At 45.0% G+C, this 16,302-nt stretch overlaps 1 protein-coding gene across 40 annotated transcripts in view; it reads right to left on the reverse strand.

Moving 5' to 3' along the window:
- The window catches only part of TCF7L2 (transcription factor 7 like 2), a 177,818-nt gene that overhangs the window by 23,379 nt on the left and 138,137 nt on the right, over nt 1–16,302 (reverse strand). For 33 of the 40 annotated variants that reach the window (XR_009744340.1, XR_009744341.1, XM_061458727.1 and 30 more), the window contains 2 exons: nt 4,134–4,266; nt 1,934–2,036 (listed from right to left, as the gene is read on the reverse strand). Coding sequence is in view for 38 of the 40 variants with exons in the window: in XM_061458727.1 (XP_061314711.1) it covers nt 1,934–2,036; nt 4,134–4,266 (236 nt within the window). In the remaining 2 variants the exon portion in view is untranslated. Of the gene's footprint in view, nt 1–1,933; nt 2,037–4,133; nt 4,267–13,784; nt 14,007–16,302 lie in introns of those variants that run through there. The other 7 variants (XM_061458728.1, XM_061458718.1, XM_061458715.1 and 4 more) reach the window with 3 other exon arrangements.

Consider the following 16,302-nt stretch of genomic DNA (forward strand, 5'->3'; position numbering starts at 1 on the left):
TGGTGCAGCACAAGTGGCAAAATGAGAGCCTTGGATTACTTCTGCAAAGTTGGCCGTGCCACATTCATTCAGCAAAAGCAAATATGATGGTACCACCTCTCAACAAAAACTACTTGGAGAAGCTGTAAGAGCTGTGGGTAGACAATCACACCATGGGTGGTGACTTGTTATACATCAGTGGTGATGACAGTCTTCCTGTGACAGAGGTGGCCACTAACACTTGCCTGGTGAAACTGGCCACACGTGAGCAACATTTATGTGGTCTGCCAGCCCTGACATGAGGTTTGAGGAGGACAAACCTGTGTCTTCACACATAAACACGTAAGGCTCTGAGACAGAGGTGAGCAATGAGACACAGGTCAACAACAAGAAATTTCTTCCCTGCACTCCCACGTCTTTAATATCGCTAACATTTGGCACTAGCTGGGTATGTCTGCTTTAAACGCTGAGCCTGCTACTGTGCAAACCTGAGCTAAGCAGTTTCACCAGAGGAACATGAGATGACTGTACTGCAGCTAGGCCCTGCAAGCAAGAAAGAAGAAGAAAAGGAGCTGGCACACATTCTACAAGTGTTCAGGGTGTCCTATGTAAATAGTAAATCACCACAAATGAGGAGGATTTTAAGATTTCAGGAAGCAATACTATGGGTCTTTTTCTTCTGCTCATGCTGTGCTCTTCTGGAGAAACAGCCTTCTGCAGAGAGCCAATGGACATGCTTCATCCTCAGCGTGGGAGAGCCTCTACCTAAGCTAGTTGCAAGACTACCCTATGTGAAGGAGGGCAGCCTGCAAAGTGGCCAGAAGTGGGATGCCGTGGCCAAGGTCTGATCTCCAGCTCTCCTGTATCCACACATCTGTGCTTGAAGAAAGGCCCCCAAAGCCTTTGATACCAGTCCTCCTCCTTCCCTGAGATGTGAGGGTGTGTGGGTAGCCCCTGCTCTGCCCTGCTCTCCTACACGGTGTGAGCTCCACTTCCTTATGGAGGAGAAACAGGGATTTTAGCACAGCTGGCCAAACAACCTCGAGAAGGAACAAACTATTTCTAGCTTGGGGCAATTTATTTCTGAAGAAATATGATCTCCCCAGAACTGATGAGGCCTGTTATGTGAGAAAAATAACGTAATAGTCTTGATTTATAATGCAATACAAATGTGTTTTATAAGTATTTAAATCAAATATACTGCACAAAAGGCCTAGGCAGTGTTTAAGTGCATTAGAAACCCATTGTAGAGATGGCAACTTAAGGAAATAAAGAAAATAAGGACTCAATTAGTGGAGGGAACCTCATACCCAAGAAGGCTCTGCAAGTGGGATATGAGGAGCTGAAAAGAAAACAAAACCCCAAACTAACTTTCCACAGCTTTTTTCTTAGCCAGTTTTAGAGTAAACTAATTCCTCTTTCTTGTTTGCAAGAAAATTCCATTCCTCAGATGCCAACTACACAGCCACGTCTCCACTAGGAATGCTGCTCATTGGCCGATGTAAAGCTCTACTGTTTCACAAGGAAAACTAGAGGGACTTCAGGGGGGAAGGCAAATGAAATTTAAACTTGAACATTTATAGTGGGAATCCATGAGAACCACCCTGAAAGCTAAACCTGAGAAAATCCCACATGGTGCAGTGTAAGGGCATTAACAAGACATGGATGTTTCTGCAGGAGGGTTTGAGAACGCATGCTTCATGAGCCATCAGCTGGCAGAGATGACATTGCAAACCTGTGTCCAACTGGTCCTGTTTGCTTAAGACTACATGACCTGGCATACGTTATAATTAATCTTCATGAGGTGGGTAAATTCATAACCACTCAGTGAAGTGGCAGCTGGCAAACAGATTTATCTCAATGCACACACACACACATGCACGTAAGCGATCTGTAACATAAATTTTACACATCAAAAAAGAAAAAGGGAATGAAAAAAAATGGAACTCCTTACTGTGGTACTAACCATCCTAGCGGATGGGGGATTTGTCCTACAGTGCCCGGTGATAACGGATAATAAGGAGATATATCTGGAGGATGTGGAGGCCTTGGAATTCCTATGGAAAAGAAACATCAAGCAGTGTTAGTACTGAGACGTGGAAATAAATAAAATAAGGAAAAGTCAAATATGTTTCTAAATTGCTATCTATTCATTCTTATTATAATACTTATGGCTTCATTTCAGGTTTCCAAAGGCTGTTTCACAGTCTTATTTCATAAAGTGAGCCTTCTGGTATCTTGTTCAATGAGATTCAACCAGAAAAACTGATCTTATTCACTTCCTCAGTCACGTCTCCAATTAATTACTTTGTTATTTAGGATGAGAATTTAGGCGTTTCAGCTATGGTTTTGGTGTGACACTGTGCTAGGTACTGTCTTAAACACTCACCAGAAAGATGGTTCCTGTATTAACTTCATGATTACTTTAGACTCAAAGTCAGCAATAGAGCACAAGCCCTGCCCATATGTTGACTGAGTGCTCAAGAGCATGGGCATTATTCCAAAGTAACCGCGAAAACGAGTTACAAAGTCATTATAATGGCAAATGATGTTTGCTTTTGAGCAGACCTAGGCAACCTTTGCCAAAACCTAAGCCCCTGGAAATACTTGATAAAACATGGGCCAGATGCTGAAGGTGTGCAGGGGAGGACAGAGAGCCCATCCATCCTCACTGAAGTTCTTACTGAGAGAGTAGAAACCAGCTCCAGACACAAGCCTTAAGAGCAAGTAGGAACTGCTCAGAGGAGTATGGGTTACAAGACTGGGCCTTTCAATTAACAAGCCAGAGCACAATTACCCAGCAGAAGCCAAATTAAAACAGAGAGCATTAGAAGGAAGGGTACTGTATTCATGGCTAAAAACTATTTTTTTCAGTCACTTGGGAAGCTTTTAATCTCTAAATTAAATCTCCTTGTGTGACATTTTCATGCAGACATTGCTTTTTCTCCATTACAAAACCCAAACAGATTAACTGGGCTTTAACCATCCGGCGAGCTATTTGCACACTTGAAAGACTGTTCACAGAAGAAAAGTAAACAGTCTACAGACGTTAATCATATGTTTTACGATAACCATTTAAAAGCTATTCCCTGTACTACCATTATTTAAATGAGAAGTTGACTATGCCATTCACTTGCAATACCCAGGGATAGCAAGATGGATTCCTTTTAAAGCCATGCGAAGTTAGCATTAAGCACAATTAGAAGGGGGCCCCAGTTGAAGCGTAGGGAGTGAAAACCAGTTAATGCACCGCCTCATTCACGGGCTGGAGTTTAGACAAATTATCTGCACACACTGGGGCTGACACAGACTGAATGCTTTGTCAAAAATTCAGTTTCTGATGTACTTTCCTATTAACTAGTTGGGATTCGGATTAACAAAAACAAAACCACTGTCACTAGGAATTCAACGCAGCCCGAAGAAATACTGACGCTGACTTCTCTGGACCCTCAGGTTAAACAGGGAGTCTTAGAAAGTTAGAATAACATGTAAATTCTACTCTGTAACACCAATAAATCTAGTCAGGGTTTTACACGGTGCTCTGTATTCAAGAAGGCTGCCCTTCAGGCTGAACTGAGACTTAGGCAGACTTACACTGGGGAAAAAGAGTTGCAAGAGTAGAGCTGGAGTTAAGTAGCTCGAGTGGATGAAAATTCAACATTATAGGAGACAAATGGCTGAACTCCTGACACAGAAACAATGGGATTTGGGGAAGTAAAAGAGATTCATGTTGAAACTGGTCATGATCCACCACCTTTAAAATTCCAGCTGCAATTTTGTAAGTGCAGATCACAGAATGTACATGTTTAATACTATGGGTCATGCATGCAAACCAAGCACCCAGTAGATTGAACTACCAAGTGGGGTATCATGCTTGCAAAGAAACACATTCACAAATGACCCCACACATGCAACTCTGCTGTCACCCTGTAGAAGCTTTAAGAACATTCACCCAGTAGGTTTCCTTCTGAAGCCTAATTGGCTTAAAAAGAAACTATTTTGTCTGGGTTCTTGCATGTGCTTGACATTTTACATGCCCCCTCTGGTGCTCCAGCATGCAAAATCCTTCCCCCCGCACTCCTTCCCTCTAACATGAAAAATGGAAAGATCCACCTGCGCACTCCCAAAAAATCCCTAAACTATTTCCCACCTACCTGTTTTGGGATCTACGTCGGCTGGTAAGTGTGGAGGAGGGTTTCCCGGTGTGAAGTGCTCATTGCTGTACGTGATAAGCGGCGTAAGAGGGTGTACATGGTGCGGGTGCTGCACAACTGGCACTTTGTTAGACTGTCAAGAGAAAAAGGTCGATGGCATTAGAGGAGCGCTGGGTACTCCCACTGCAGCACAAGGCAAGACATACACAAATCTGAGTATCCAAGATTTCAACACAACTTTTCCAGATGCCTTCTCGGTGTCACCCCTGCAGTTTTCCCACCCTCTTGCTTAAAACCTCCTCACACGCTTTTCCCTACTCTTGAGTTTCCTTAATGTTTTTGACCCGTCGTGCTCCCGTATGGAGCAACAGCAATTCTTCCGAATTTCTCCTTTTAATTTTGCAGTCTTGTGCTTCACCTCCACGCAGGCAGACTCCTCAGTGAGGGGCTGACAGAGCCCCCCACTTAATTAGCACAAGACCCAAACGCTCACTGACCTGCAGGTCTTTCCCCTTCCCCTTCCTGTCCTCACTTTCAGTTCTGCATTTTACTGCTCATTGCAAATACTCCAGATAAAAAGCGTTTGTAGTGCAAGACTATTCCCTTTATCAGCAAGCATTTGGCTGATGAGCGATCACCTGCATTTTTTATATATATACATATTAGAAGAGCTGATTAATTATCAATTCATCAGACAATGCTAATAAATGGAAGCTGGATACTGATGAATTAGGCTACTGAAATATTCAGCTATATAAATAATGGCAAAACTACAGATAAAGCCATTGAAATTAACATTCTGGTGGGGTGAATAACCACACAGATATCATGAGGTTTTCTCTGTCACATTCCTAGTTTGTGGGGGAGAGGAATTCTTTTTCTTAAAGAAATAAAAAAAAGAAAGGAGTGAATGAATGAAAGGAAAAGGCAGGCTGAACTGTAACTTACCCTTACAAGATCACAAAGAAAAAATTAAGCTGAAACAAGCGAACTGCTGGACCATTTACTGCGAGTAATCCAATTGCAAAAAACCCTATTCCCCATAGAGGATTTTCACTAAAATCCTACAACAGGGACATTTAACCAGATTAGGTACCAGCAAAGATAAAGAGGCTGGTATTAGATGATGAATGGATTAGAGTCAGGTTTCATTTTAGAATGTGTCTTCATTTCCTTTTATTACTTTAAGTAAGGAACAACTTGCATTAACATCAAGTAAAAGGAATCACATTAAAATGAAGTAGTGATACGACGGTGGCCCCCGATAGCGCCGCTGCCGCTCAAGGTCTGCCAGCGCCCTCCTGCTCACCCTCCTGCCCAAGGACAGCTCTGACCCCACCACTCACTCCCCAGCACCCCCAAACATGCACCCTTGCCATGCTCCTTTACACAAGTTACGATCTGATCTCAGTCTGAACGCCCTAAGCTTCCCTTAAAAGCATTTCAGAAGTAATTCAGTTATTCTCCAGGAATGAGTTTCTAAGACTGGGGAGGAAGGAAGAGGGGAGATGGACTGAGAGCTAGGAGGAAAAGAAACATCAGTCTTCTCTGAATAAACAGGAAGCCCCTCCATGGTGCTTTGGTCAAGCAAAGCTTCACCTTCAGCTCTTGCAGCCTCCTCCACCCCAGAAGGCTCCCCCAGCCCCAGCTGTATGTAGCTATTTGACTCACCCCTTTGAAAATCTGCAAACAGTGTGCATCCAAAAGAAGCAAGCTGAAGAGCGGTGCTTATGCTTCCCACAACTTTTACCATGTTCATCCCTTTTTACAGCCCCTTACATGGAACGATTTCCCTCTAACACCACACACATGGCACAGGAGAGTCCCACATCAAGTGGCCACCAAGCAGGACACAGCGTGGTTGCGAAAGCCAGCCCTATGAATTACAGCATGTTGTGTTGCTGAGGTTGTATGTCAGGTCTTCTGACAGCTGTTCAACCAAGGACAACTTTTGGCCGCACAGATCCATAATGGTTTCATATCAGAGGAGCTATGGGGACTTAGCTCCTTAACTCAAAAAGACAAAGGAGACGCTCTAACCCCAAATCTCTTCTTTTCCAAGTGAACCAACCAAAGCAGTCCAAAAGTAACTGAAAGGTTTGGCAAGGGCTTCACGTAACAAACTGCAGTACACCCCATGCAAACTAGCAGGCAGCTACTCAACAACACATGACTTTACAAGCAAAATGGCCAGTTGACCTGGTTCACAAAAAAAAACCCAATAATTCCCAATAGGAGGGATTTTTGCTGGCCTAGAATTGTGTGAGCTCTTGTTGTCAGGTAACCTACAGTGTGGCTGGTAGCTGCTATAGCCCTGTGCTCTCCCAGGTCTACCTTCCCATCACTGCAAAACTCCTCGCCCACATCCTGACAGACACTGAGGGCTGTCTTCCACAGAGGGCTTATTTTCATAGAAACTGGACCTGGTTAGTTAAATAAGTGAGTGACAGAATAACATTAAAGGGTCACACTTAAACCGACAAACAAGAAACAACAGGAGAAGAAAGCTGGACTTACATGCCTGTATCACTAAAGCCAGATATACCACAGGGGGCTACATGTAGACTGTAGGAAATTACCACCCACTGCTTGGAAATACCAAGACCCCCACAATATCTCCAGAAAATGGTGCAAAATTATTCTGTATTTTACTTAACCTTTTCAGAGAAAAATAAAAAGCAAAGGGGGAAAAAAAACCTCACCAACAACCAAGAGTTTGAGCCTTATGCCTGCAAACGTTTCCCCAGGTAAGTCATTTTTATTTGGGTGACTGCCCTGCAATCAAACAATTCATATAAAGGTACTGGATGTGAGGGTAGGATACTTTTTTAGCCACTGTGATGATGCTGCAGCAGAGGCGTGGGGAGAAAGTACCAGGGGAAAAGGGGAAATGCTCAAATATACGCTCTCTGGGACAGAGGAGTGTGAACCACTGTCCCTGCAAATCACTATCCAGGTCTAGGTTTGTATTGTGTTTTGCAGTTTATCACACACTGGGAAAAGGGACCGTAACACTGCTTTTAATAGCACATACAATTTGCAAGCCAAGCTAATCATGCGTAATATGCTAAATAAGCTGGTCTTTAAAAACAGCATTCCTGAAGTTAACTAAGCTTCCTTGGAAAAGAGGAAAAGAAAGGAAGAGCTGGGAAAGAGCAGGATTAATCCTGCACATGCATCTTCCTTTGAAGCCAATAAGAGCTTTGCCTGAGTAACAAGTGTGGTCCTAACCCCATCCACTGGCAATGAAAGGTAAACCACAGAAGCTATCAATAGGGAACACCTATTAGGTGACCTCAGCCTTCCCCCTGCACAAGGCCCTTCCCCAACATACATTTTGCGAGTACTTTATCAAGGGTAGTTTTAAGCTAAAAGCCATTGTGAGATGAAGGAATTTCTCTGGCAACTTGAAGAACTCCATTTATGGCTACGTCAGGCACGGAAATGGGAGCTGCAATGGAACGCACAGATTAGCATCAGGGCATGTGGTAAGAGGATGGGAACAAGTGGAGATTTCTGGAGAGAAATCCCAGCACCTACAAAGTACCAAGTCATCTGCTGATAAATCATTCCTCTCCACTGAAAGCTGGGGTCTCATATGCTGGGTTAGAGGGCACAGTAAAGAACTGCAAGAAAACAACAGAAGTTTGCTTTTCTTGATAACCGCTGCCTGAAGCAAACCAGAGGAAATTGTCCCCATAGGGACTCAACTACTAAATCTCTCTATATGAATTTGAAATGCTTCTGGGAGTGCTTTAACACAGATGACTTTAAACAATAATGGAGCCCTGGAATGAAGACGAAAAAAAACCCCGAACACCACCAAACCCACAACAAATGCTGGATTGATATATTTTTGAGAGGGATACTGAGATCCAGTTAGCCCAAGTTCTGATAAGTGCCTTTAGGGAACAAAAAGACCTACCTGATCTTCAGATTTAAACTGCAGGGGACTGTGTGTATAAATTGCTGTGTATTAGTCTTTGTTGCATAGTAAGGACATTTCATTAACAGGATGAAAGATACTTCTGTGTGTGTACAGCCCAATTTAATACACCCCACTGATGAATACTCCCCATTTACTGAAGAAGTTAATACATACTGTATAAATCAATAGTTCCTAAGTCTCTGGAAGCAACATAAGACTTGTACGAGATGAAACACTGTACTGTGCACACACAAAGAGAAACCAAGCTTTAAATAGGAAGAGTTGTTACTGCAATTTCTGTTTGCAAATCCGCAGCTTGTTTGGCTTAGGTATTAAAAATAAGGTATCAAAATCAGAGAAAGACATGCCAGAGAGGCCAGAGGATTTGTCTTCGCTGGAGTAATGTGTTTAGTAAAAGCAGGTCTGCAATAACGCCACCCAGGCTGAAAGGAAACCATCATGCCATTGCAGCATCGTAGCGGCCTTGGGCTGCAGGAGACTCTGCTCCAATGGATCTCTGGCCCAGCAGCCAAAGGCAGGACAGGGGATGCTCCTGCCCCAGCAACGCTGTGGGTACAGCCAGGAAGGGACCCCCTTCCCCAACCTGGGTGGCCTTTTTTAAGTGTCCTTAAGTTCTGTTTGTTAGGCTGTCCAGTGGGCACCCCCCGCTTACCCCCAAGCAGGACCATGGCATGGGATGGGGAATGCAGCATGGGAGGGACTGATCAGGCCCCTGCACTCTGGAACCCTGAGTCCCCTCCCCTTCCTCCACTACTAGTAATGGAGGAGGAATGAGAGCTGGCCATTCACCTTAAAACCTATTAATCAACAGCCACTGAAAACAAATGGAGCTAGAGCTCCGCCTGTCTTCTTTTGCCATGTCCTCCTCTTCCCAGTTTCCCCTTTGCTTTCCCTTTCTGCTGAAGAAAGATGGGCCCTGAAAGTGCCTTTATGCTCCTAATACAATAAAACAAAAGCAGCACAGAGAGGGTTTGTCAGCCTTTTCCCCTCCTCCAGGGTGGATGCAGAAGGTCGACAGTGGTGTTGAATTAGCAGACCCTCCTGGAGTTGCTCCCTGGGCTTAGCAAAGGGTACCATTCAATACCAGTTCACATTAAAAACCAGGTTTATAACTTGTCGCCCTGTATTTTCCAGATGGTGCTATTGCAGTTACGCTGACTGTGGCCAGTGAAATGCTAACAGATGTTCCTGAGCTGCTCTGCAGCTCCAAAGATGCTCATAAGAGGAGAGTTTCTTTTTTACTAAAGGTTGATCTCTCCTTGGTTCACCCTAGGAATGACATCCCCCCCCCCCCCCCCCCATATCAGAAAACTAAGTTACAAGGAAAGGCGTATCACAAAATATTACTGCAAATACTAGAATATTCTTCCATTTCCAACCAGAGTCACTACTACCCGAAGCTGAGCACCCACCAGTAAGCATCACTCTTGCCCCGGAGGGATGCACCCACATCAGCAGCCGCTCTGGGTGGCACCCCAAACTTCAATAAAGGAAACTGCAAGCCATTTGGGTTAACTGAAAAGCTAAAGACAACCAAACCCACCAGCTATACGTAACTCAGTCCTCATCTCCTTCCCAAGCATAAAAATTCAATGTCAGTGATGAAGCATTCCTGAAAAATAAACCAGACTGCATTTTACCCAGCTCTGCTCAGCTAAGTGGAGTCACAGTTTATTTTCTTAAGGATGCTTTCACACCTGACTAAGCATTCCCTCCTGAAAACTACTTCCCCTAGCTGATACAGTGGCCTGAGCCCTTTCACAGTTTAATGTAGCTGATTTCTGCCTAAGGTCCTGCCCTAAGCTAACTGCCCATTGTAACGGGAGACAAGGCCTCCATTGATAATCACAACTCACCCTGCTAAAAAAAAAGGCTCATTTTCTTCCTTCACACAAATGATGACAGGAGCACTGACAACCATGCGCTGGGACAATACCCCCCCTAGACAGAGCTTGACAAAAAAACCCAAACCCTGCTGCCCTCCCCTTAATAAATAATAGAAGGGGGGGAACAGGACACTGTTGCTTCCTTCTGCTTCTTCTTCCTCCCTCCCTGACCACTTCCCAGGCCAGTAAGTACCTACCCTGCTCCTGCAAGAACTTCTGGCTTTCCAAAAGAACTCCGGGCTCTATTAAGTCTCTCAGACAAAACAACAAAATCAGCTTCCTGGCTTTAAGTGCCCAGCAATTCATTCAAGAAAAGAATCGTTTTCTTTCCTCCCCCCCTACCTTTAACTATGATGAAGTGCCCCCTGCATACTGGAGCACTAAGCCACTGTGCTTGACATTTTCGGCATCCTTCCTGTCAGGGAGCGAAGATGCTGAGGGGAGGGGGTGGGAAAGCGAGGATTTAAGATGTTCAGGAAATTTCCACTTAATTTCGCCAAAAGGCAATTATGTGAAATGATCTGGTGACAATTAGCATACGCCAAATTCTCCAGTGTAAAAGGGAAAGACCGGGGGTTTCAGCTGTCTAATTACTGCCTGTTAGTTCTCATGCAGGAGAATTAAAACCACTAGTAGTAAAACATTATTATTAAACAGTGCTCACACTTTGCTTTCACAGCTCTTACCGCTGGGCTATTGGGTTCTTTTAAGTAAAAATAATAAACTTGGGGGTTTAAATACAAGTAAAGTGCTGCATTCTTGGACCATGCAGTGTGACTCTAATGTCAGTGCAGACCCAGACAAGCACCTGCTACACAGCTCTGTATTTTGAGATCCTTCAGCAACACCTGGAATTATATTAGGCCAGTTAGATTTTACCTTACCCATTCTCCTAATGTTTTACTGACAAAGAGAAAGCTCTCTGCTGCATCTGCTCTGCCTGACCTTGGCATACAAATCTGGACAGCTACCCCAGCCTATAGCCCAGAAAGTGTGGCCTCCACATACCCAGCCAATACAATACGATTTCTGTACCTCAAAATCAGAGATGATTTGATCAACAGGTGGATTACCCGTATCAGAAGGACAGGGTAGAGCTCAGACCCTCCAAGTTTCAAGCATCGAGGTGCCCACATATACTTCTCCCATTACAAAAGGAGAGGCACAGCTTCTTTCCCAACCTTACAAACACTTGGTGCTTTCTTTGCATACGTTAGTTAAATACTAGACAGATACTATCTCTCGCAGAGCAGGCAAGCCTTCGTTCATGTTTAACAAAGCAAAAAGCAGAAAGACTTGGCATGCATTAGACTAAAACTGAAACCCACCGTTTTCTTAAGCAGGATCAGCACAAGATGTGCTGGATACCAAACCACTAAGCAAAGAGACTGGCGAAACCTAAGCAGGTCTTCAAGAAACATTCCTGACCATAAAGGAGCTGAAGAGGGGAGAGATACAGATTGATAATGGAAGCACAAAAATTCGGAAAAGATGAGAAGAAGGGAGAAGTGAATGTAAGCAATAGGGTGCTTGTAATTGCCCTGATAGACTTTGTTTGTTAAGTGCTTGTATGAATACCTAGTCATGCAACTTTACTTCCTGCCTAGCACTCTCTAAACCACCACATTCTAAACAGCTTTAATTCTTGCATATAAATCTCTTATTTCAGCACCAGACAGACATATGCTGCGGGAGAAACAGCTCCACCGAATTTCTTAGGATATTTGTGATTTCTGTCTACAATAAAACTTGAACACGAAGCTGCTAAAAAACGGCAAGAAATGCAGAAATAAAATTAAGATGCATGCCCATACCCACTTGGATTTGGCAATTTCAGCAACAACAGCGTTATTAAAAAACTAACATGCATATACATGCCCACAGACAGGCTGCCAAGTTTTCAGTGCAGCTTTTTCAAATGCAGTATTCACAAATTATAGCGGACTTTGCTCAGTACCGATACGCAACGCACGTAGCAAATGTGTATTAAATAGCTTTAACAAATAACAAAGCTCTAAAAGCACGTTTTCGTTTGTTTTCATCTGCTAAAATCATTACACGCCATCACAAAACAACTGAGTGATGAAATTCAGGAAATCCACAGCCAATTATTTCTTGACTAAATTCAACAAAGTTTCCTTAAAAATGTGATGTTAAACACACATCAGTACTGAAACACCTTGCAGATACTCTGGAAGAAAAGAAAGAGGCACATTTATACAGTGCTGCCAGGCCTTTCACCCCAAGTCCCCATAAAAAGAAATTCCTCCAAAGGTAAAATGCTTACAAGATCTCATCCCCCAGCCATGTAAAACCTGTATACGCAACGACATGCAGTGAAAGAAGAAACATCTAAATAACTGTCCTTTTAGATTAATTCATTTTAGATCCATTCTACAGAATTTTATCCCTTGTTTTTATACAAGAAAAGGTAAATAAATCAACTAAGCTACTCAAGGCAAAGGTACCAGAGAGCACTCAAGTGATAGAAATCCTCCTCCTGGATTGACTGTCAGCAAGCCTGGCAGAGTTGGAAAAGAAAAGAGCAGAAAACTCAAGACTGCCACAAAACCTCCGGTGAAGATATGTATTTAACCATTTTGGAAAGCATCGCATCTATTTTCTGAGTACAATCAGAGGCAGCCTACGGAATGGGCTGAGGGGTAGGTTTACTTTCTGTAATATATATTAATGAGAGAAAACAAAGTCTCATGGACTTCTGATAACGAACACAGAACCACTGTGTCAAAACACATTATCTCCTATCTCTCGACATTCAGGATTATTTCCCATACTCCTTTATCACTGGGTGAAATAATTTTAATGGAGTGTCCCTAAAATTTTCACCTTTTGCAATACGGCTGAGCTTTATGAAGAATTGAGAGAATTTAAGAGAGCGTCAACCACACACAGGATCTAAAGCACCCAATTAAAAACAACCACATACTATTTTTAATCATTAAAAAAAAGAAAAAGATCTCGTTTTGTGTATGAGTTAAACCAATTCCATCTCCAAACCCCCTTAACTGTCACGTATGTGCCCTGCTACAAACCAACTTTTTCTCCTTCTATAAAAAAAGATATCAACAAACATTTTTACCTTCATGGTTTCAGAGTTAAGGAAATAGCGTACTGAACTGAAGAAAGCTTTGAAGTGGCCCCCTCCGCCCCAAAGGAAAAAAAGGAAAGCAAAGCTAGTGATGTCATGGTCACTGTGTGAATGTATGACTGCGGATGTAACACACAGCTAACAAACGCACGCACACTTCTCCCTGGCTGGTAACCATTGTTCAGCATCCAGAAACCAGCCCCTGGAACCTGCTGCACACCAGGCAACGAAACACACCCCCCATCCCCAAACACACCCCGATCCCACCCTGGATGCATTGGAAAGAAAAAAAACCTGGTTCTCCCCCCCGCTCTTTCCATCAACCAAAACCCAACACCAGGCGGAGGAAGGGCAAAGAGGAGGAGTGCGACAACTCTGCCCCGCTGCACCATTGTGTCGCGACAAACCGGCTGTGCCGCGCGCGCCCCGTCACCGCTGCACAATTAAAGTGCCATCGAAAAGTCCCGCTTCCCCCTGCTGAAAAAGACGCTTACCATGAAATAAATAAATAACAACACCACCGCTAACAAAGGTCACAGCTGGAGATGCTTGCTCGATTTCTCACACCACCCCCCCCCACCCCCCTTCTTTTTTGATTCCACACAGGAGGAAAGAAAAGGAGAGGGAGAGAGGGGGAGAGGGAGAGAAGTCACATCAGAAGTTCAATGGTCAAGATGGAAAGCGCGCACGCAGAAAGTGCTACTCACCCAGCAATTCAGATTGAGATGCCAGCAGCCGAACTGCTGGAAGAGAGAGAACCCAGAGGCAAGCGCTCCTCCTTTACCACTCAAATCTTCCATTCCCACTAAAATTGCATCCCTCGGGTACATAACAGCTTTGTCTTTCCTTCTCTTAACCTCAAAAACTTTTTTCTTTACTGTCTAGATGCCAATTGTGCTGGCTTTGTATTATTTTCCTCGCAGCTTTTCTCTCTTTCCCCGCTCCCCCCCCCCACACCCCCCACACACAACCTCCTTTACTTAAAGTACTGGAAAAGCTGTCTTAAAAGATCAAGATGTCTCCAGTTTTTTGGCCTGGTGTTTTCTGAATGCTCAAAATCCACTGACATGTTGGCTGTGAGAAGTGTCTTATTTCTAAATTGTCGGCTGCAGTTATCAAAATTTAGAGAAGCCTCCTGTCTTTTCTCATATAGCACTTTACCATCATCCTTCCAGGGAGTGAGGAAAAGACTTCCCCCCCCCCCCACGCAGGTATGTCTGCTCAGAAGAGCTAAAAAGCAGTTACCTTGGAAATCAATGACAATGCTACTACAACCCAGGTTGCACAGGTATTACTAAGTGCAGCGAGCAAACGCCGGCCGGCCGTGAGGGAGCATGATCAGTTAAGTGTAGCGAGCAGTCACTTTATCTGCAAGATTGTCAAATCCCTCAAAACAAATTTCTTAGGGGGAGAGCTGTAAGAAAAGTGTATTTTCTTGTCATAGCACCACTGAGGTGACATTCGGCAGACCTTTACCATTAGCTCTGGTTTCTCTCCCACCCCCCTGCCCCTTTTCCTTTAGTATTTAGTATTTCTGTAAACCACAGACCCCACTGCAAAAGCGATGCAAGAGGAGCTTCAATATTGCCAGCGTTCGGTACCCTGGCTATTATATTTTCCCAAGCAGGGAAACCTAGAGAGCATCGCTGAACTGAGCAAGGGTGAAGCCTTCTCCCCTGCCTCTTACTCTTGCCTACGAGTGTTGCAAGACACCTACTTCCTAAACCTGAGCCAGGTACCAAGGGCAAACCGCAGCATCCGACTTCGCCAAGAGTCAATCCCTCACCTCTTATTTATCCTTTTCCCTAAAGTTGCAAAGTAGTTACTCTGCACCAGGGGCAAAAGCCGTACAGGGTGTTTTAAGGAGACCATGGTCACCTTCTTCCCCTCCTCACTTTCTAAGGGAGTTTGGTAATGCCGACGGATGCTGCGCGCAGGGAGCACGATCTCCATGTGGGACGGACACTGCTGCAGACAAGGCGCTGAAGGAGACCAGTTGCAACATTTGTCTTCCCCGTGCACATCTGGGTGATCACACCAACGAGCTCACCCCAAAGAAGGAAACAACGGGACTGAATACATCCAGGGGAAAACTGTTTAAATAGGTTGAGTGGTCCCAGGTTTTTAAGTGGTTGTTTAATCTGGGGAGGCTGCACGCCACACAAAATAAACCTAACAAAATGTAAACTGGCACCCAGGACCGCAGGAAGGGGGAAAAACCGGGGCATACGAAGCGACCAGGGGGGGAAATCTGTGCATGTTCTGCCGGCCTGAGCACCGTCCCTCTCCCCGCACCGCTCTGGCCTTCGCGTGCAAAGTGTCAGCCAGCAACCTTTAAGGCCCTTAATACCAAAACAAAACCCCGCGATTTCCCTTTACACGGCAACAACAAAAGCAACGAGGCTCCGGTTTGACAAGTAAAAAGCCCCAACAACACGGCAACTAATTGCCTTCCCTCCCTCTATTCACCGCAGCCACCACACTCCAGCGGCCGCCTTTGTCCCACGTGCGGTTTCCCGCGGCAGCCGCCGGCGCCGGGGCTGCTGACGGACAGTTCCCCACCATTGACCAACAATAACTTCCAAAAGTGCAGCAAATAGGACGGGCAACTGCAAATGAAGGATGGCCCGTTCCCCCCTTCACGACGGGAAAGAGCCCGGAGCTCGCCGGGACCTCCCTATTCCCACCCCCTCCCGCAACAAGCTTCCTGCGGGATGCTTCCCCCCCCACCCCGGCCGCTTTTCCGGAGCCGTCGGGGAGAAGCAGCGCAGACCGGAGCGGGACCGGCGGGCGAGCAATAGGGGGTGGGGGGTTCTGCCCCGCGCCCTCCTTACCATGAGATCGCGATCGCAGAGGGGAGGGAGAGGCCAAGCGGGGCTGCGGCTCCCTGCGCGCATCCCTGCAGCCGCAGGTGCTAAAACAAAGTTGGGTATTTAGGGGGGCAGAGGGGGAAACGGGTGTCTTGGCATTTTCTAAAAAGTTTATAAAGAAAAAAAATGTATCTATGTATCTATATCGATATATGTATACCCCTCTCCTCACTCAGGAAAAAATACAAAAATTAGTAGGGAAAACTGCTCTGCTCGCTTAACCTCTGGGAGGAGAAGGACAAACCAAACCCCCCGCACAAATTTCACGCCTATCCAAATTAAAATAGCGCGGCAAGTTCCTACCGAGGCAGGAGCCCGTCAGGGAGACGCAGCGTCCCGTCGCGCTCCCCGCCGC

The sequence above is a fragment of the Pezoporus flaviventris genome, unplaced genomic scaffold (genome assembly GCF_033815535.1).
Source record: "Pezoporus flaviventris isolate CSIRO_AGI_PZ_B2104156 unplaced genomic scaffold, CSIRO_AGI_Pfla_v1 ptg000029l, whole genome shotgun sequence".
In the NCBI taxonomy this organism is placed as follows: Eukaryota; Metazoa; Chordata; class Aves; order Psittaciformes; family Psittacidae; genus Pezoporus; species Pezoporus flaviventris.